Here is a 22,208-nt window from a genome sequence, read left to right as displayed (position 1 = left end):
TATCTAGTGCTGTAAGTTCTGCTTCCATTGTTGACCTCGTTAAGATGGTCTGCTTGCAAGACTTCCAGGAAACAACGCCACCTCCAAGTGTGAACACATATCCACTTGTGGCTTTTATCTCATCAGCATCAGATATCCAGTTTGAGTCACTATACCCTTCTAGTACTTTTGGATACCCGGTATAGTGAATTCCATAGCTCATAGTACCCTTTAGATAGCGCATTACTCTTTCCAGAGCCTGCCAATGATCATCTCCCGGATTTGAGACAAACCGGCTCAGCTTGCTTACAGCAAATGAGATGTCAGGCCTCGTTGCGCTAGCCAAGTACATCAATGAACCAATGATTTGAGAGTATCTCAGCTGATCCCTTGCTATTCTTCGGTTTTTCCTTAATAGCACGCTGGGATCATAAGGAGTAGGAGCTGGCTTGCAGTCACTATATCCAAAGCGACTCAAAACCTTGTCCACATAGTGGGATTGCACAAGTGAATCCCACCCTCATCTCCTCTTTGTAGTTTGATGTTAATAATAACATCAGCCTCTCCCAAATCTTTCATTTCAAAACTCTTGGACAGATAGTCTTTGACCTCCTCAATCACATTAAGGCTGGTCCCAAAGATCAGTATGTCATCGACATATAAGCACAAGATCACCCCTTCTCCCCCACCATAGCGATAGTATACACATTTGTCAGCTTCGTTCACAACAAAGCCTGCAGATGTAAGCGTGGTGTCAAACTTCTCATGCCATTGCTTAGGTGCTTGCTTGAGGCCATACAAGGATTTCAATAGTTTACACACCATTCCCTCCTGACCTTCTAGTACATACCCGTCTGGTTGATCCATATAGATCTCCTCCTCCAGCTCTCCGTTTAGGAAAGCTGTCTTAACGTCCATCTGATGGACGAGAAGACCATGAGAGGCTGCCAGAGCAAGTAGTACTCGAATCGTGGTCAAGCGAGCAACTGGTGAGTATGTGTCGAAGAAGTCCTCGCCTTCCTTTTGGGTATAACCCTTGGCCACAAGCCTTGCCTTGTACTTTTCGATTGTACCATCAGGCCTAAGCTTTTTCTTGAAAACCCATTTGCATCCTACGGGCTTGCACCCATATGGACGCTCAACGACTTCCCAAGTACCATTAGACATAATCGAGTCCATTTCACTGCGTACTGCTTCCTTCCAGTAGTCAGCGTCAGGAGATGAATATGCCTCTTCTATGGTTCTTGGGGTGTCATCCACGAGGTATACAATGTAGTCATCTCCAAAGGATTTTGCAACCCTTTGTCTCTTACTCTTGCGAGTATCTACAATGTTGCCCTCCTCAGGATTTTCCTCAGGCGTTTGATCATTGTGTTCTATCGGTGCAAAGTGCTCATGGGGCATGACAGTTTCTTTACTAGAAGTGCTAGGTGTATATTTCATAGGAAATTCATTCTCAAAGAATGTAGCATCTCTGGACTCAAGAATTGTACCAACATGCATGTCGGGTACTCCAGAGTTTACTATTAAGAATCTATAACCCACACTGTGGATAGCATAACCAAGAAACACACAATCAACAGTTTTTGGTCCAAGTTTCCGCTTTTTGGCTATAGGTACATTTACCTTGGCCAAACAGCCCCATGTTCGTAGGTATGAGAGATTTAATTTCTTCCTTTCCCATTCCTCGAATGGTGTTACTTCCTTATGCTTCATTGGAATTTTATTCAGGACATGACACGCAGTCAAAACTGCCTCACCCCACCATTCCTTGGAAAGCCCCGCAGTGTCTAACATGGCATTCACCATCTCAGTTAGAGTACGGTTCTTTCTTTCGGCCACCCCATTTGATTGGGGTGAATAGGGAGGCGTCATCTCATGAATAATTCCAAACTCTTCGCAAAAGGATGCAAACTCATTGGAAAAATACTCCCCACCTCTATCAGACCCAACCGTTTGATTTTCCTTTCAAGTTGGTTTTCTACCTCAGCTTTATAGATTTTAAAGAAATGCAATGCCTCATCCTTTGTTTTCAATAGATACACATAGCAAAATCTAGTGCAATCATCTATCAGTGTCATGAAATATTTCTTTCCCCCTTTAGTCAACACGCCGTTCATTTCGCACAAATCGGAATGAACAAGTTCTAGAGGTGCCAAATTCCTCGCCTCAGATGCCTTGTGAGGCTTGCGAGGTTGTTTCGATTGAACACAAGTATGGCACTTGGAACCTTTTACCAAAAGTGAATTTTGGAATTAAACTCATGTTAGCTAAGCGCGTCATACAACCGAAATTCACATGACAGAGTCGCGAATGCCACACATTAGACTCATCATTCTCGCTAATATGGTTCACAGCATTATGATTATTAGACATGTCATTCAAAGAAAAGCGGAACAAGCCTCCGCTGTCATAACCTTTTCCAACAAAAGTCCCATATTTAGATACGACACATTTATTGGACTCAAACACAAGTCTAAAATCTTCTCTACACAATAGAGAGCCGCTAACTAGATTCTTCTTTATTGAAAGGACATGCTGCACGTTCTTCAGCTGCACGGTCTTTCCCGAAGTAAACTTCAGATCGACCGTACCAACACCATGAACAGCCGCAAGCGACCCGTTTCCCATCAACAAGGAGGAACCTCTCCCGACCTGATAAGAAGAAAATAGAGAAAAGTCAGCACATACATGAATATTAGCACCAGTGTCCACCCACCAATCAGGTGAATGAAAAACAGAGAGAACTGTAGGTAATATTTTGCCGTACCCCGATGTTCCTCCGTCCTCGCTAATGATCATGTTGGCAGACTTCCTGTCTTTGCGCTCAGGACAGTCCTTGGCCCAATGCCCAGACTTGCCACACACAAAGCAGTCTCCCTTTGCCTTTCCCTTGCTTTTCTTCTTAAAATTGGTTGCAGCCTTGGGTTTGACATCAGGCTTGACTTTCTTGTTGTTGTGGGATGCATGAGGGTTCTTCTTCTGTACCATATTGGCACTAGAACCTCCCTCAACCTTTTTGCCCCGGACGTCCTTTGCCCTCGCCTTCTCCTCAACACCCAAAGAGCCAATGAGATCAGGAACACTGAACTCTTGTCTCTTGTGCTTTAGAGAAGTGGCAAAGTCCGACCAAGAAGGTGGTAGTTTGGCAATAATGCCACCTGCCACAAACTTGTCCGGCAACTCACAGTTGTTGTTCTCAAGTTCCTTAGCCAGCATCTGAATCTCATGAGCTTGTTCAACTACAGAACGGTCATCGACCATCTTGTAGTCATAGAACTGCTCCATAACATACAGCTCACTGCCGGCGTCAGAAACTCCGAACTTGGCCTCAAGTGCATCCCACATGTCCTTCCCAGAAGGCATGTGCATGTACACGTCCACTATGTTGTCAGCGAGTACACTGATCAATGCTCCACGGAACAGGCAATCCGAAGCCTCGAACTTAGCCTCTTCCTCAGGAGAAAGAGGTGGTTCACTTCGTTTGCCCCGTGAAACATAGAAGCACTGCATCGCTGTCAACCACAATAGTGCACGTGCTTTCCATCTCTTATAGTTTGAACCATCAAAGGCATGTGGTTTCAGTGCAGCAGCAAAGCCAACTACCGAAAATGACCTATCAGGTTTTTGGATTGTTGGAAATTTGGTCATAATTCGGCATATTTTAATCCAAAATAACAAGATAATAAACATGATATTTACAATAGGATTTGATCCAGTGATAGTGGTGAATGTAATCAACATGAGCATGCTTAACGTTGAATAAGCATCAACAATCACATAATGACACAATGTTGACATTGCGATGTACATTAACAGTAAAACTTCTAATTGAAATAATGTAATAAGGTTATACCCCAAGAATGGTCCTCCGCTGGAGTTTGAGGCAGTATTGCCTCCGTTGGTGTTGACGGGAGTCTCCTTCTCCTTGTCTCCAGTGTTCGACATGTTGGTGAAGATGAAGTAGATGTTGACGAACAGTGAGTAGTCGCGCCTTGCGCTCCCCAAAAACCTGATCGCCCGCCCGTCTGTGCAAACGTCGCAGCAACGCGTGGTTTCGGAGGCCTACTCTCCCAACGCGTGTGCACACACTCGTCGGGATGGGATTACCGTAGCAACAACAGCTTTGGAAAATGGATGAAAGTGTGTCTTCTTTTTCTCGCGGGAGATCAAATCCATTCCCATTTTATAAGAGGAATGGAAGATGAAGAGTAAGAGTCATGGAATAGGAAGAGGAATGGAGCAACTAATTGTCATCAACTAGCCATGAACCATCCTCCACTACACAACCATCAACCAACAATCAATTAAGAGTAATTGATGTAAGTTACCAATGGAATAGGAAGAGGAATAGAGCAACTAAATGTCATCAACTAGCCATGAACCATCCTCCACTACACAACCATCAACCATCCATCAATTAGGACTAATTGATATAAGTTACCAATTCCTTAATCAAATGGATTAATTCTCAAAACTCTTCATCCCATTGATATCCCATAGAAGAATGAATTCACATGAATTCCTAGCATAATGAGCCTTGGAATTTATTTGATTTAATTGATTTAAATGGATTAATTACCCAATTAAATCTAACATTTCTTTCATGTCAAAAGGTATTCCTAATTAGCAACGCTAAGAGACCATTATTGGCAACCATTGTACATGCCCTTAGTCCGGTCTTTCTGACAATAATTATTGGCAACCATTGTATATGCCATTAGTCCGGTCTTTCTGACAATATGTGTGACTGAGAGGGCCTAACTTCAACATAGCCAAAATTTCGAGGTTGCGAGAATCGGTAAACTGATCATTTTTTTTAAAACAAAAAATTGAATTTCAAAAAAAAAATCATAACATTTGTTAAAATTTTATTGGGTTTTAATGGTTTATAATGGAGAAAGCCGCCAAGGAGTGAAACTGAAATAGTCAATAAATTTGTGAATAATCAACTTTTTTTTGTTGTCCCACGTTAAAGGATGTTGTTTCCAGTCGCAAAGTTTCATATTAATAAAACATGTTAAAATACGTAAAACTTCAACATTTGAAGGCTATAATAAGAAAAAAAATGAAAAAAAAATCACACACCACCTGTGCTGAACACTTGTACACACTACGAAGCATGACCTACAATACAACCAACTACTCGTCTAGCTCACCCAACACCATCTCTAGACAGATCAGAGAAAACTCGAAGGCTCCTGGACATCATTATTGAGCAGACTAGGTGATTCTCCGCGCTTTGCTGTGAAAATTGCTAAGTAACTTATAATATTTTTTTAATAATCGAGCTAAAAGTAAAAAATTATATTAGTTATTAACAACAAATAAAATTGGTTTTTCAAATTATATTAAGAGAAAAATAAATTTAGTAGACTACGTATAAGATTGTAGATAAAATATGATATCCCGCACTTTGATTATATGATGTTAAGTATTATAAAAATGATGGGCCTGTTCGGCTGCTAGGGCTGCGGCTGCGTCGCAGCCGACACGGATAGTGCTGCACTCACTGTTTTTTCTATTATAATATGTTTGTTTTGTGTTGAAAATATTGTTATATTTTTAACTTAAAAATGTTTAAGTAGAAAAAATTCAAAACGATTTATGATATGAAACAGAGGGAAACGACTTATAATAGGACAAATTGACCAAATTTATTTATAATAGGAAAAACTTGACCATGTTCATTTTTTTTAAAGCAAACAAGAAATTTTGTTACTCATGATCCGAGATATCCTTGGCGACCAAACGAGTGATACAAACTGGAATTGCCACCAGTACTAGTTCAGACTGAGCGGGGCAAGCAGAGCCAAGCAGAGCTAACACATGATCTACTCTATTACATTCTCTAGACATATATGACTAACCTGAAAACTGACAAAATTTGTCACCAACAGTTGTTTCAGTTCAAGCACCAAGCCACCGCAAATGGAGAGATCATAGTCCGTAGATATTACTGCTTGTTTAACCATTGCCGCATCAGTTTCCAGGGAAATTCTCCCAATTTGCAGCTGTAGAACCATTGCCTCAACTCCATACACACGCTGTGAGTTCAGCCTGAAAAGCAGTAGAATTCTGGAGGCATCCTCTACCTGCTAGTACAACGTCTCCATCCGAATCCCTAATGATATAGCCCCACCCATCTGCTTGCTTCTCATGTGAAAAGGCCCCATCGCAGTTCAGTTTCGAAGTGCCAATTGCTGGTTTCTCCTAGCGGGCAGCAGCGGAGGGGGTATCTTACTACTACTAGAGTCCGATCGTTTGGTCCAATAAACCGAAGCAAAAGCTAAAATTTAAAATTTAATTTGAAAGTTAATTTTAAGATATATTCAACTTAATTTCTTTTTAGCGTTGGCTTTAAGTCACTACAAATAAATATTACCTATAAATGAATTTTTATTCCCTAATAAACCGTTTTTACTTATTAGGAAATATGGAGAACCGACAAGACGCTCAGTACAGCTTGTCCAAATTCGTTATATAATATACACACATATATATATATATATGTTACATCCAACCAAAATCTCTTATATTTAGAGATAGAGGGAGTATCTTTTTATACTTTGGTTTTATTATTGTCATCAGTGTTCGCCATCAATTAAATATACTTTTTAATTGCTGCATTGACCTTATTGCTCCACATTGTAGGTTCTCTCTTTTCTGTCAAATTTGTTCAGGTACACAAGTTTGTTGGTGTTGACCATCCTCAAGCAAATAAGGTGCAAAGAGTCCTGAAGAGGCTGCTAGAATATAGCACGGCCTCAACAAAGAGAAGATTGGTAAGTTCGAATATTCTGCTTATTTTGATTTTTGCTGATTATAGTTGGGAATGATCAAGACCAATTGTTCTAAAAAGTTCTTAAGCTGTATAGGTGCCTGTTAGGCTGTATGGGCTAATGGGCGGTACAAGGTGGGTGACTGCACAAAATACCAAAACCTGCAAAACCTGCAACATTTTGATGACAATAGCCAATAGGTCATCCTATCGTGCTATCTTAATGGTTCGTACATTTACTTCATATTAAGAATGATCGAACATTTGCTTTATATTCATTATTTGAAATATACTTTTTAATTGCTGTATTGAGCTATAAAATGCAACTTCACATATCCCGATTTGACTGATGCTGCTGTCAATGGCTGGCTCTGTTCTCGTTGAGGCATCACCGCATGGATCATGATTTATTTTGGGGTGTTGGAAGCGAGGACAAAGGTATGAATTACTTGGGCAGATTGCTGATGCAATCGAGATTAGAGATTCTGGGAACAATTAGGCGGACTGATTGTCTGGAGATGTGATCATAGCACCTCTTGGAAGCTTATTGCCTAATTATAATGTACTCTGGTGCCATCAAATTTGTGCGTAACATTGTGTTTTTTTTTTTGGTGTGCTTTTAATTCCTATATAAAATCAAGATGCTTGAAACCATCTTTCTTTTACTTAATCCTCTTCTAAAAGAGTTTCAGGTTTTGCGTACTATTATTACTTAACCTCATACGTTATCATCCCCAAGTTATGAAGATATCCAATTTACAAGTGTTCATAAGATGCACAGTCAGCCCAAAAAAAAAAAGCATTTCGATGGTGTTCCTAATTTCCCCTTAATCCATAGCTATGTACTGGGTGGTTGCAACTTGCAACTATCTTGGTTCAAGTTCTGTGATCGTCACCTTATTGAGTGAAGGATTCAGATTGTTAATACCATGATGGATATGGTTCTCATCATTCAGCCTAAAGAGAAAGGCAGGCCTGGAAGGAGCTGGCAAGGTTGTAGATTTCCCAACGATCATCAGAATCACATTGGACATCCGGGGCCTATCACCTGGATTCTCTTGAACACACAATAGTCCAATGTGTATGCACTTGAGAATCTCGCTTTCGGCACTTCTACAGCGCAATGATGGATCCACTATCTCTGTTATTGTGCCCCTAGTCCAATTCTCCCATACCTGTGCACAAATTATGACACGTATCAGAAAGCTACTGCCTCCGTTTCAAATTAGTAGTCTTGACTTTTTTCTTATAAAGTTTGACCATTCGTCTTATTTGAAAAGAATAGTGCAAATATAAAAATAGAGAAATCATACTTAAAGTACTTTTGATAATAAAGAAAATCACAAAAAAAATAATTTCATAATATTTTGAATAAGACGAAAGATCAAAAGTTATAAACAAAAACTCAAAGCGATAAGTATTCTAGGACGGAGATAGTAACATATAGCCAGTCTTTTTAGAATAGGGACCAAGTAAATAAAATACTGACATAGCTTAAAAGATGCTCAGTCCATATTGTTTCAGATGAGATAGTGTTTCTCCTCCCAGTCAATATTTCTAGAATAATTACTCCAAAGCTAAAGATATCTGACTTAGTGGAAACATGACCAAGAACTGCATACTCAGGTGCCATATATCCACTGCATATATTGAAAAATAAAAAGCAGAACATTAGTTCTCTGGGAGGAGGTAAAAATTTCCAATGATCAACTAGAACTAGCATAATTGTCTTCACATATACTTACTAGGTTCCGGCAACTCGTCTTGTGATATGATTTGTGTGGTCTCCCTCAAAAACACTTGCCAAGCCGAAGTCAGATATCTTAGGATTCAAATCCATGTCAAGTAATATATTGCTTGGTTTTAAATCCCTATGTATAACTTTCACACGAGACTCATCATGTAGGTATACCAAGCCTCGAGCAATACCACAAATGATCTTGTAACGTGCATCCCAAGCCAATTGTTCACGCTTTTTGTCATCTATATTTAAATCTTGTAAATAAATCATTGCATATAAAAAGTACATCTTATATATGCTAGCAAAATATAAAAGTTGTTACTAACTTTCAAGGTCCAATATGGTGCATGTGAGTGATAAAGGTAAACATTGCAAAAAATGGTTATTTTCATCAATTGTTTTAGCATGTCTGAACTAGCTAACGCCTGGGAAGAGTTTTATTCAATGCGATTTTCCTTTTTGTAGCTGTGCAGGATATTTTTATGATTGTATTAAGCATATGGTGTTCTTTGTATATTTATTCGACATGCATTATGTAGCTCATTTGAGCCCATTGCGATCTAAGGTCCAACTTCACAAACCACCCAGATAGGGGAGAAGCACCATACATATATTCCTTTTTCTTTTGTTTCAATTATTACTTGTTTGGTAAATAGAAAGGTGGAAATAGAAATCAATAAAACTAGTGAAATACAAGAGTACTTGAAACAAGAAATGAAGTAGAAATTTCGTTACCGAAAATAAAGGTGTCAAGACTTTTGTTTGGAATGTACTCGTACACAAGCAACTTGTCTTCTTCATTTAGGCAAGCTCCTAGTAACTTAACTAGATTCCTGTGTTGGAGTTTAGCAACTAACAAGAGCTCGTTTTTTAGCTCACGCAGACCTTGCTTTGATCCTTTTGCTAGTCTTTTTACTGCTATTTCTTGACCATCTGGCATTAAGCCCTGAAAAATAACAACATAAATTAATGAACAATTATACGATTGGCTACATGTATCTGCAACTACTCATGGCAGTATTAAGTGTACCAGGTAGAAACTAGCCTTATAGCAGGATACCAAAAGCTCGAAACTCAAGTGGATTTTTTTTAATAATGGAATTTATTCCGGCCTTAGATTCGAAGATACATCTAATTATTACAGGGATTACAGGTCGAAACTCAGTGAATAGGTCAATTACAAAGTGAGATTATTAATGCGAATTTTTCGAATATATCACGGTGGCTTTTCTATTTAATGTGAGCCATGTAGATTCAATCCAATAAGGTTTATCCTGTTTCAAGGATTTTATTTCTTGATTAGGAGAACAATGAGCTCTCTTAAAATTGAGAAACAATGATTAGGAAGCTGAAAGAAGCAATACTGGATTTATTTTTGGATCACCTTATAGACTTTGCCAAATCCTCCTTCCCCTAGTTTGTTTTCTTCAGCAAAATTACCTGTAGCTGATCTTATCACTGATGGGTCCAACAACACTGATTTAATATCTTCAACTTCCTCTGAACAAGCTGTATGAAATTAACAAAAAGAGAATTGAATTGTTTTTTATTAGATCTGATAAAATAGAGGTTAGAGAGAACATCTATTTTGATTGGTATGTATGTTACATATATAAATATTTTTTTTTGAAAAGAACATAGATAAATATTGATTAGGTCATAAGATTTTTCCAATGAACAACATAATTCTCTGAAACTTTCAGGGCAGAGTGTAGAGGCCAGAGAGAGAAAGCTATAACATATTGTAATTGTATTGATAGTACTGTAATGATGCTTACATGATTGCCTTCTCTTCAAACTTGATCTGTTTCTCCACAGGCATATTGAAATAGCTGAGATTATACCAAGTCCTATCGACACAGGAAGGACAATTGGCAGGATTGCAGGGTTACTCTTGCTACTGCTTTGGCTGCTGCTGCTGTTTCCAGTTGAGCTATTGCCGTTTGCCTGCTGATTAGTACCATTTCCTTTATCTGTGTACTGATACAAATAATTAGACTGAAAAACGAACATCTGTGGATCAATCACATGTATGATCCACGATTTCATTTTTTTCAACTATATAAGTTAGAGCTTCATGAAAGGGGGAAAAATAAAACCCAATCGTTCAAATTTCAAAAGAATATTACACATATTAAGTGTTCTGCGATGCGAGTGATAATGCACTAGGAACACACGTGCGTCAAAATAGCAATGCTGATAATTTAATCATTTTTAATGCAATTTTGGGTCAGTGGATAAGCAATGAAAATGCTGGAGATGACAATCAGGGAGAGTCATACCAGGAACCAGCCCTGGCAAGGAGATGCCGGCTTGGCTGCAGCTGTAGGGACGCTGGCCGGCGACGTTGCCCGGGGGGTCGTAGTTGCAGGCGATGAACGTTCCGCCACCCGCACTGTCGTCACAGGTCACGCTCGCGCACCCAACCCTTGTGGAGTTGGTCCACATGAGCTGGGTGTATTCACCGCACTCCTGCCCGTCTTTGCACGTGTTGCCGGTGCAGTTGTAGTTCTTCGCCTCCCCTAGCCAGGAGAAGAGCGCGTCCGAGGCGGTCCAGCTTATGTGGGCGACTCCCTGGAACAGGTTCTCGCCGTACGGGCCATTGGAGTGAACGTTCCTGCAGTCGCTCTTCCGCTTCTCGGCGTAGTCTGCGGCGTAGGCGGCCACGGTGCTGTCCCAAGAGAGCATGCCCGCGCCAACGCCTGCCCGGGCTGCGTTGTGGAGGTTGAGGAAATCTTGCGGTGAACTCTGCGCTGCAATGCCCAATAAAATTGGAACAAGAGAAGTTTTAAAGACAACTGATTTAGTTCGAATCTTTTTACTAACAAATCAAATAAGATGATAATAGCATTACCAACAGATTACCTATAATACCCCTTAAAAATTGTTTTTGTTTCTTTAAATTGAAAATAAGGAGTAAAAAAACTCCTCCCTCCAACAGATAGCCTAAATTCAATCCCTAAAACTTAAAAGTGAACCCTTCTGTTAAACTACAAATAGAACATTCCATCTTTTTTTCTTTCACGCACAGAAAGATCGCTATCTACCACGCGCAGGAACGGGAGGAGAGAGGCAGGAGTACGAGATTGGGAGCGACTTTCGCTCCCGCATATAGACGGAGCGAGGAATCGGGAAAAGGGAACTCCAAAACTCGGGTAGGAGAGTAAGGGATCTGTTGGAGCTGTTTTTTAAACTAAAATCCTTCAAAATTAGTTTTATGAATCAGATAGGTAAGCTGTTGGTGATGCTCTAAGGTTTGCTTTTTAGCCTAAATTCTTCCCGCGAGCCTCGGGTTAGACGTGCGGTTGGGAGATACACATCCCGTTTTCACCCCTACTGAAGTGTTGAACATGTTCAACCTTTTACTGGAGTGTTAAACTCGATCTAGCTAACTTCTGGCGGCAGTCATATCAACCCCACATTACATAGGTATTTTGTCATGTTTCTTTTCATGGGACAGATGATATGTCTACCAAATATGAAGAATCAAATGAATCTTACATACTCCCTTCGTTCTAAAATATAACTATTTCTAGAGTTTTCTCATGGAGATAGACATGTACAATGATCGCCAATTAGGAATATTGGTTGACATGAAAGAGAGAGACAAACATATCTTTGCTACGGTTAACAACATACAACAACGACTCTCATATTCAATAAAATAGAAACTTTGTTGCACGAAAAAAAAAAGAATAGTAATGAAAAAAATATTTTGTAGATTATTGGTTAAAAAAGAACGCACGCCCTTCATTAATTGTCGCGGTTGGTGAGAGATGAGTAGGGTTGTTGAGATGAAGTATACTCCCTCTGTCCCAAAAAGACCGAATTCTTCGGTTTTCGTGTCCAACGTTTGACCGTCCGTCTTGTATGAAATTTTTTTATGATTAGTATTTTCATTTTTGTTAGATGATAAAATATGAATAATACTTTATGCATAACTTATCTGTTTAAATTTTTTCATAATTTTTTCAAATAAGACGAACGGTCGAACGTTAGATACGGAAACCCAGGAATTGAGTTTTTTTTAGGACGGAGGGAGTATTTTTGACATTTCATAATCATAAACATTCATCAATACTTCAGATTTTGGGGTATATTTTGAGCGTTAGAGGTAGGTTCGGGACATATATAGGGATCACCTGTTTGATTGAAGCGGCCGCATCCGCCGTACGCCAGGACACCCAGCACATTGCCGGGGGGATCGTATTCGCAGATTATGAACGTGCCGCGGTCCGCATCGCAGTTCACGGCCGCGCACCCGACCTTGGTCGTCTTTGCCCACACCATCTGCGTGTAGTGACCGCATTTGTAGAACTGCTTCTCCGAGTGCCCACCTTGGTCACCGGCGCACGAGCCGTCGCTGCAGTTGTAGAACTGCTTCTCCGAGGCCCACGAGGCTACCGCGTTGGCGGCCGTCCAGTTGGCGCCCGCGCTGCCCCAGAATATGCTCTCCCCGTATGGTCCGCCGGAGTGCTGGAGGTTGCAGTCGCCTTTCCTCGTGGCGGCGTACCTCCGTGCGTAGGCCGCCACCGTGTCGTCCCACGTGAGCGGTGCGACGCCGACGTCGGCGCGGGCTCGGTTCTGGAGGTCCAGCTAGGAAGGGCTGCGCTGAGCCTAGGGAATCGGCTGCGGCGGCGGCGGCGGGGGCGACGAGCACGGTGACCACGCACAGACACGGCAGCAGGAGCACGGCCATCCGTGCCGCTCCCGCGCGCCTGCTTCTTGCTTAGAGGTGCGTCGGTGCCTCGCTAGAAAGTAGGAGTAGAAAGCGCAAGGGACCGTGCTCAAAGGGGCGTTTACTGGTGCCAGCACTCCTCTCAGCACGGTCTCGATTGGCTGCTCTGCCTTATTGACCACGACTTGGTGAAGGACAAGTCCACGCGATCTGGTACAAACGATGGGAAAGGCTATCTAAAAATAACAATGCCCCGGGGCCCACCCACCCATGAACAGTTCAGGTGTCTATCTTCTAGTTCTAGGGCTGTGTGTAGTTCCACGCTAAAATTGAAAGTTTGAAGAAACGGATTTGGTATCCTACTGTCGACAGTTTTTAGGGGTGAAAACTATCGAATTTTTAACCGTACGATATGCTTTGAGATTTGTGCTGTGGAGGAAAAAAAGTTTTGAGATTTGTGCTGTGGAGGAAAAAAAGTTTTGAGGGGTGAAAACTGTCGAATTTTTAACCGTACGATATGCTTTGAGATTTGTGCTGTGGAGGAAAAACGATATGCTTTGAGATTTGTGCTGTGGAGGAAAAAATGGAAAAAAATAACCTAATGCTCGCGGCAAGGATAGAACCCAAGACCTACAGCTTGCATGCTTGTTCAACTAACCAATTGCTCCATCCAATTTTTCAGTTACATATGAGTTACATATTACTTATATTGCAGTTATATAGTAGTTACAATGTAATTATATAGTAGTTATAATTGAAAGTTTTTCATTCAAAAAAACTGTCGAATGTTGTATAGCTACTCCCTTGAAGAAAATTGGAACGATATGATGGAAAAGTTAAAAGTTTGTGTATGTAGAAAAGTTTGATGTGATGAAAAAGTTAAAAATTTGAAGAAAATAGCTGGGAACTAAACAAGGCCTAGGTGGAAAAGGCGATTGAAATATTCCAAATACATTTTGTCAATTGACGTATCTGCTCAAATTCTGTTGGGCATTTGGGCTTTTGTTTTGTTTCCTGGATTCGTGGGCTTTCCTCTTTTCTTTTCGGCTTTAAAGACCTTGTAAATTACCATTTTTTATGGACTTTCTTGGGTGTGTTAGGTGCTCTGGGTAAACGGTGCGTTTTTTTTGCAAAATGTTGTTATACAAAAGTTGCTTAAAAATTAAATTAATTTATTTTTTTAAAAAATAGCTAACACTCAATTAATCACATGCTAATGGACTGCTCCGTTTTCCGTGCGGAGGAGATGGGCTCCCAACCCTAAGTTACAAACGCAGCCTTAGTTTGGGTTGTTTTGTCGAGTGGGCTTCATCTTAAAATGAAATTGTGGTTCTACTCTGGGACAATCTAACCCAAGACAACCACATACAAAAATAAGATATTGAGCCTCCCATATTTAGGAACGAAATCGGTTCAGATGGTTTCCGATATCCAGATACATTTCCAGAAACATTCTTGGATGCATAAATTTAGATAGGGAAATGAATACGGAGATAAAAAAATGGCTGGAAACTATCAAGAGTATTTTTTCGAATATCTACATATAGAATTTCTTTTAAAAAAATGTATATATACATGCTCTCTATCAAAAGTTATAGATCTACTACTTTGTTTTTTATGGCCTTTTTAGATGAAATTATTTAAAGTGCAAAACAGATATTACAAAACTGTTTTGGAGAGGCGAAATAAAATGAATAATATCTTTAATCTAGACAACGAGAGGTTAACAGGTGAGATGATAAGCTATGCATGGAGGAAGAGGTCTTGAGTTCAAGTAAGGGATAAAGAAGTGAAAAATGGGTCTATTAAGAGACTGACTATAAAAATTAAGTTTCGCAAATGGTTGTGGAACTGCCTATGAAAATCAACTATATAAAATTTGAAAATGTTGACCTATTATTTCAGAAAAATAACAAGCAAGCTCAATTTAAGGGGTCTTTATATTTCGATAAATAGTTATTGCCGCATTCATCCATTTTATATTCGCTCCGTATTTATACTTGATAATGTTCGTTTTCATTTTTATAACCAGGGTTTTCGATTTCGATTCCGAGTAAAGAAAATATGAAAATGTTATGGTGGAGCTAGTTTTCATCCATTTCCAATCCATTTTCATCCCTAACCGTATTGGGAGTAGCGAGTTTTCCTTTTTTTTCCCTTTTTTGTCGTTTCTGTTCGGTTGTTTTTTTTTCTTTTTTTTCTCCCTTTTTCTCGCTTCTTTTCGGTTTTTTTTCTTTTTTTTCCGGTTTATGTTCTGTTTGGTTCTTTTCCCGTTTATTTTTAAAGATGCATGAATATAAAGTTTGTATTCGTATATATGTAAAGTTTGTATACGCGTATGCAAAGTTTGTATACGCATATACAAACTTTGTATATGTGATGTATTTTCTAGTTTTTATTTTATTTTTTTTAATACGTACGTATATAAAGTTTGTATACGTATATATTTTTTTATACATATATATATATATATATATATATATATATATATATATAATAATAGTAATACTAGTAGTAGTATAACAACAGTAGTGTAGTAGTAATAGTAGTATAGTAGTACTACTGATCACGCGTCTGTTGGGGGGGGGGGGGCAGCGCGCACTCCCGGCCCATACGGCCCACGCAGCGCACGCATGATTTTTCCTTCTCTAATCACCATTGTTTTCTTTTTTTTTTCTGCTTTTTTTTCTTCCGTGATTTTTTTTCGCTTTCCATTTTTTTTTTGCTTTTTTTCCTGATTACTTTTTAATCTTCCAGCAGCAAGTGTTTTCAATTTTTTTTGAAAGTTTTTAAATTTTGACTTGAAAATTTTTAAATCTTAATTTAAAAAAATTCAAATCTCGAGTTGAAAGTTTTTAAATCCGAGTCGAAAGTTTTCAAATCCGAGTTGAAAGTTTTCAAATCTCGAGCTGAAAGTTTTCAAATCCGAGGTGAAAGTTTTCAAATCTCGAGCTGAAAGTTTTCAAATCCGAGGTGAAAGTTTTCAAATCTCGAGCTGAAAGTTTTCAAATCCGAGTTGAAAGTTTTCAAATCTCGAACTGAATGTTTTCAAATCTCAAGTTGAAAGTTTTCAAATTTGAGTTGAAAGTTTTCAAATCTCGAGTTGAAAGTTTTCAAAAATTTTCTTGCAAATTGAAAATTTTCAAAGTTTGAGTTGAAAGTTTTCAAAATTTGAGTTCAAAATTTAAATCTTAAGTCAAAAGTTTTCAAATGTAACTTCAATTTTTTTCAATCTATCAGTAAAAAAAATCTCCTAATAAAATAAAAAATCTATTGTTAATTTCCGTCATTATCCTTAACTACCGTATTCTTCCGAGAACGTGCGCCGCGTGCACGCTAGTTCTGCTCGCGGCGCGTACGCGCGTACTAGGAAGGCCTGATGATCTGACCCTTCCAACAGATCAGATAGCTCACATCCTCCCCGTCCCCGCTTCTTACCGCTGCGTTAATGGGCCACGCATCCTTGCCCTTTTGCCACCGCATTGGGCCGCCTCCGCCGGGCGCATGCCTTTGGGACACGGAAACTAAGGGCAATAGCAGTGCAAGCTATAGGGCCCATACCCCTAGCCCAAAGTCATAGTTCAAAGACACTCACCCCATAGTGGAAGCACCTATATATGTGTAGCTTAATTAGATAGAGACGCAGGTGAAGGAAACGAAGCCCACAGTGGGCGAGACTCTATGCGAGGACACGGGTAGCGCACCCAAATTTATTTTCCTCACCTACCCCTCACCCTCAGCGCATCTCCTCCTTCGCCTCGCCTTCTCTTCCCTCGTCGTGCTCTCCTCCCTCGCGGCGGACGTCGGGGACACCGCCGCTGTGCGCCTCGCCTCGCCGTCGACCGCGCCGCCCGCACCGCTCGCTCCGCCCGCGCCGCCCGCTCCTCCTCCCGCTCGGACTCGGGAGCGGTGGGGGCGGCTGTAGTGGACGGCGCGGCGCCGACGGTGGGAGCGGCGGGAGTGGACGAGACGGCTCCGACGGGCGGCCGGCGGCGGGAGCGGACGGCTTCTACACCTCCGCGGCGCAGGAGGTCGTCGTGGCGGCAGCGGCGGCGGTGGATCTGTCCGCCGTCCCTCCCCTCTCCCTCCCCCACTCCATTGCTTCGACCGCTTCTGCCTCCGGCGAAGCGTCGATCCATCTATCTCGCTGCCGCCGCCATTTTTGTTTCTTGGGAGCTCGCCGGTGACGTGGTATGTGTGTTGGTGGTGTGTGTTCAGATTTGTTGATTTGTGTTCGATTTTTGTTTACTTGCCCTCGATTTGTGTTCTTTGATTTGTTGCATTGTTCTGATTTGGTTTTGATTTTGATTTGTGTTGATGCAGCTGGAAGTGTGCTAGGCGCCTCCCAGCTCGTCGGGCACCCCGGTGGCAGCTGCGGCGCCGTCCGACGAGATGGCGAGGCCGCCCTGGATTTTGCTGTAGCGGGAGTGGATTCGGAGGGCGTATCGGGGATTTCGCCCTTGGATTTCACCGCGAGGGCACGTGTGGGCGAAGCCACGACGCCCACAGCATGCACGCCTCCAGTCTTCTCCTCTGCTCACGGCATCGTTTTGACGAAGTCCTGCGTCGCTCAACATGGAGACGAGGTTCCAACTTGAGACGCGGGTCCGAGCGACACGACAGCAAAAATCCAACGTGGCGCCTCATAGCACCGGTCCAGGGTGGAGCACTGTGAAAGGCCTAATGGGCCGCACGTGTTTGCAGCTAACTTGGCCATCTGTGCCTTGCTCAGTTGCAAGTGCACGTGTTGGAACGTGTACCCCACGGGCATGCAATCTCTTCTATAGGTCGGCTCGGAAGACTTGGACGAAGTAATTTGTTAATTAGTAACCGCCGAATTTATTCCTGATTAATTTACATAAATTCATTTATATTTCTTCTTAGCTATTTAAAATTGCTAAAAAAAATTATGATCAATTATTTGATCACTCAAAATTATTTCTTATTAAATTGAACCAATGGAAAGTTTGGTGAGAAAGTATTAATGATATGATATTGTACTTGACCAATGTTATTATATTTTCATATCAAATTTTATTATGATTAATGTTGATTTAATTAAGGAATTAGTTTTCTGTTATTTCATGATCTTTTTCTTCCCAACGATGATTTTATTATAGAAATTTATGAAACAAATTATAGGTTCGTTCTTGCATCAAACCTAGGTGTACCGTGTACTGTCGTTTATTGGTTGTGGATCTAGAGCTGTGAAGCGACCTGAAGGCCGCTCAAATCCACACGTTCGCGTTCATTATTTGGGCCTTTAATTGGGGCTGATCCAACCTGCTAGATCTGCTTCGTGTTTTCAAGGTTCTAATAACGTTTTGTTGAGATCTATCCCAACAGAAGAGAAGCGAAGAATCCGGGGGCTGGAGCTTCACCAAACATGGTCTAAAATGGATATAGCAGGTTCATACCACGTACCTGTTTGATTGAAGTGTCCGCATCCGGCGTACGCCTGGACACCCGGCACGTTGCCTGGTGGATCGTACTCGCACACCATGAACGTGCCGCGGTTCGCGTCGCAGCTCACGGACGCGCACCCGACCTTGGTCGTCTTCGCCCACACCATCTGCTTGTAGTGGGTGCACCCTCGCCCACCGGGAGCGTCGCACGAGTCGTCGCTGCAGTTGTACCACTGCTTCTCCGAGGCCCACGAGGCCACCGCGTCGGTGGCCGTCCAGTTGGCGCCCGCGCTGCCCCAGAATATGTTCTCCCCGTATGGTCCGCCGGAGTGCTTGAGATCACAGTCACCTTTCCTCGCGGCGGCGTACTTCTCCGCGTACGCGGCCACCGTGCCGTCCCACGCGAGCGGCGCGACGCCGACGTCGGCGCGGGCCTGGTTCTGTAGGTAGAGGAAGCGCTCGGTACTATTGCGGGGGATGCCGAAGCCGCTGTCGCCGTAGACGTAGGCCGCGATCGCGCGCGGCAGCAGGAGCGTGGTGATCACCACGCACCGCAGCAAGAGGGCGGTGGCGGCGTCCGCGGCCATCTCCGCGCGTGCCGCCGCTCGCGTTCTTTGCTGCTTGTGAAAGGTTTTTCACGTACGGTGCCTCGCTAGAGAGTAGAGACGGCGACGCTGTTGCAGGTGACCGTGATCAAGGGGCGACGACGCTGCAAGGTGACCGTGCTCAAGGGGCGACGCATGTATGGTCAGCATTGGTCTGGACAGGTTGCTGTGCTTGATTGACGACGTCGACGCTACTTAGTGTAAAAAAAATCGACGCGGCAATGGAGAATTCCACACAATAATGCACCGGTGCAGACTGCAGAGGGCTGGGAAAATAGCTCGGGCTCGTCTTGGCTTAGCTCGGCTGATGTCAAACGAGCCGAGGCCGAGCCTGTTCTATGGAGTATCTTGTTTTTCTTTCATCTAAATTACTGTCAGGGCTTTGCCTCGTAGTGAGATTTTTACTAAAAGGAAAAAAATTACAAGAAAGCGTTACAAGGAAAACATAAAAAATATATTATAAAGGTTGTAACCAATTAGAGTAGGTACAATAGCATATTATTAGCCAGCTGTAAACATATTTTAATGAGATAAAAAATGAGAGAGAAGAGCAGCAGACTACAGATTTGTAGCCAGCTGCAGCGTAGACTCCAAAACGCAATGTGTGTGTATGATAAATGGGACCATATATTGATAGTATAGTAAACAACTATTATATGAATTGGCTACTGGATTGGCTATGGTTGAATTGAAGCTAGTAGTAGGCTATACTGTTAAACTTGCTCTTAAACACAATTTGTCTTTGGGAATCATTCATATGGAGTATCTTGTTAAGGAAACGAGCAAATCCCAAGCTGGATTGTGAGCAGGCGAGCAGCTACTTGGGCCACCTAAGTGACACAAGCACCATTAATTCGTGGCTTGACGAAAGTTGGAAGGCAACCAACAAGTCGAACCCATCTAGTGGCGAATCCAAGAAAAGAAACAGAGGGAGTCACTACTTAAAAACAGTTTATGCTGATGGTCAAAATAGGTTTTGCTGGTGGTCAGCTGTACCGCCAGCGATCAAAGGCCATTAAAAATAATATATTTGTGCTAACAAACAGTCGGCTGATAATTTTTGCTGGTAGCAAGGTTAAGTGGACCGTCAACGAAAATAGACTTCTGCAGACGGCAAGATTAAGCCAACCGCCAAAGAAAATGATTTTCCAGAAAAAAATAAATCCCCTTCCCTTTCTACTGTCTTATTTAGGAAGTTGCCAAAAAAAAATAAATTGAAAAATGCACATGAACATCATTCAAACATCAATCCAAATACGTGTTTTCTACCGCCTTCATTGGCTACATGCTGGCTCTTGTGCATGGATATTTGTGTAACACCGTATGCTAGATCTATCACCCGTTTTATTCTCTCCTTCTTTCTCTCCCCTCTATATATGTGTCACACCCTGAAAATTTAAAATTTATAAATTGTTGTTTAATTGGAATTATTAGAAGTTATTTTTAAAAGCCTAGAAGAGAAGATTTAATTTTAATTAATAAATTTCAATATAAAATGGGGCCAGATAAAATTTCATTAAATACTTTGCTTAATTCTATAATTCCTAGATTTTTCTGGGATTTATTTGAGCTAAGGAAGTATTTTTAATAAATGGAATTGCATTTCATAAATAATTTAAATTGAAAAAAGTTTTAAAAAGTCTCTTTTGGCTTTGGGCCGAAAGTCGGCCCAAAACCGCTCTCTCTCTCCTCGGCCCAGTCCGGCCCAGTCCGCCGCCGCGCGCGCGCGCGTCCGCCCGCTGACAGGTGGGGCCCACCTGTCAGGGTCGTCGTCAACCTCCGGCCGCCGCCGCCCGAAACCCTAGTTTCGCGCTGCCGCCGTTCCTTTCCAAATCCGGCCGTTCCTTTCCGTTTCCGGTGAAATTGATTGAGGGGAAACAATCTTTGGGATCTCCTCTACCTTTTCCCCTTTGGAAACATCGGTTAATTCGTTTTGGAAGTTCGTGGAATCGAGTTCGATTCGGATCGGCCTCTTTCCTTCAAACACCGATCTTTCCTTCTCGTCGCCGGTCGCCGTGGGCCTTCGCCGTCGCCTCCGAGCCCCTTTAAAAGGACCCCCGAGCTCTTCTCTACCCGTCGCCTCCTTCGCCTTCGCCTCTCGTCGTCCGTAGTGCCCTAGCACCGTGTAGCTTTGAGCCGCCGTCGTCACCGTCGCTCCAGCCGTGCGCCGCCGCCGTTCCGGTCATAGCCGTCGCTCGGGAAGACCGCCGTCATGATCGCCAAGTCGTCGCCGTCCTCGTCCGCCCCTTGGCCACCGCCGAAGACCGCCAGAGCACCGTCGTCACCGTCGACCCGAAGACCGCCGCCGCTTCAACCTCGTCGCCGTCGCCGTCCGTTGGTCTTCCGCCGCTCCTTTGGTCATCGGTGAGTTCGCCGCGCCGCGCTCTACGTCCTGGTGCTCTCCGTTTGTGCCGTAGCGCCGTCGTTCGCCGGCGAGCGTGCGAGCCCGAGCCGCCGAGCCGTCGTCGGAGGTGACGTCGTCGCCGACGTCATCGTCGCCCTCTTCCGTGAGCCGCCGTGGACCCGATGGATCTCGGCCGTCCGTTTTGGATCAAGTCGATCTCGGCCGTCCGTTCGTGTGAACCGTCGCCCGTGCGCCCGGTTCACCGAAACCCTAGCCGCTGACGCAATAAATCCTCTTTTCCTTTTCAAAAATAATTCATTATTGCGTCATAATTCAATTAAAATCAATTTAAGTGTTTTAATCCGATTAAATCTTCAAAAGTTCATAACTAATTCATCTTAGCTCGGATTTAGTTGGTTCAAGTCTCTAAATTTTTCTAAAATTGAGATCTACATGTTAAAAATATCCACATGTACTGTTCATGCTTGTTTATGTGCTGTTTTGGTGTTTTTGCTCTTTTCTGTTTAGATCCCGTCGTTTCCGGAGAGTCCGTTTTCGCCGGAGAAGAGTTTGAAGAGTTCCAAGGCCAGCAAGGCAAGTCACACAGATCCCAAACAACCCTTTGAGCATGTTGATCCTATTTAAAGCTATTGCTTTTATTCAACTATTGCATTT

At 42.3% G+C, this 22,208-nt stretch overlaps 1 protein-coding gene across 3 annotated transcripts; it reads right to left on the bottom strand.

Annotated features, from left to right (window-relative positions):
• Positions 1-7,402: 7,402 nt before the first annotated feature.
• Positions 7,403-19,391, bottom strand: LOC9266813 (cysteine-rich receptor-like protein kinase 44). Of its 3 annotated transcripts, none has more exons than XM_015767443.3 (8): positions 18,604-19,391; positions 10,784-11,254; positions 10,280-10,474; positions 9,886-10,010; positions 9,237-9,447; positions 8,506-8,743; positions 8,250-8,400; positions 7,403-7,935 (listed from the first exon to the last, which is right to left on the bottom strand). In XM_015767443.3, exons 1-8 carry the CDS (start codon positions 19,169-19,171, stop codon positions 7,627-7,629), a joined length of 2,268 nt encoding a protein of 755 aa, XP_015622929.1. In that variant the 5' UTR covers positions 19,172-19,391; the 3' UTR covers positions 7,403-7,626. The 3 variants fall into 3 exon arrangements, with proteins under 3 accessions (XP_015622929.1, XP_066164176.1, XP_025879281.1); XM_066308079.1 differs by lacking the exon at positions 18,604-19,391 and adding an exon at positions 12,644-13,251; XM_026023496.2 differs by lacking the exons at positions 8,250-8,400; positions 8,506-8,743 and having other exon boundaries at positions 18,604-19,248.
• Positions 19,392-22,208: the final 2,817 nt, after the last annotated feature.

This window comes from Oryza sativa, chromosome 2, assembly GCF_034140825.1.
Source record: "Oryza sativa Japonica Group chromosome 2, ASM3414082v1".
Lineage (NCBI taxonomy): Eukaryota > Viridiplantae > Streptophyta > Magnoliopsida > Poales > Poaceae > Oryza > Oryza sativa.
This window is presented reverse-complemented; position numbering and strand designations above follow the sequence as displayed.

Excerpts from the sequence above, each read along its gene's own strand:
- LOC9266813 (XM_015767443.3), bottom strand. The coding sequence starts at position 19,171 with ATGGCCGCGGACGCCGCCACCGCCCTCTTGCTGCGGTGCGTGGTGATC. Across the intron at positions 8,744-9,236 it reads TCTTGACACCTTTATTTTCG|ATGACAAAAAGCGTGAACAA; the intron begins GTAACGAAATTT and ends ATTTAAATATAG. Across the intron at positions 7,936-8,249 it reads CTGAGCATCTTTTAAGCTAT|GTATGGGAGAATTGGACTAG; the intron begins GTCAGTATTTTA and ends ATTTGTGCACAG.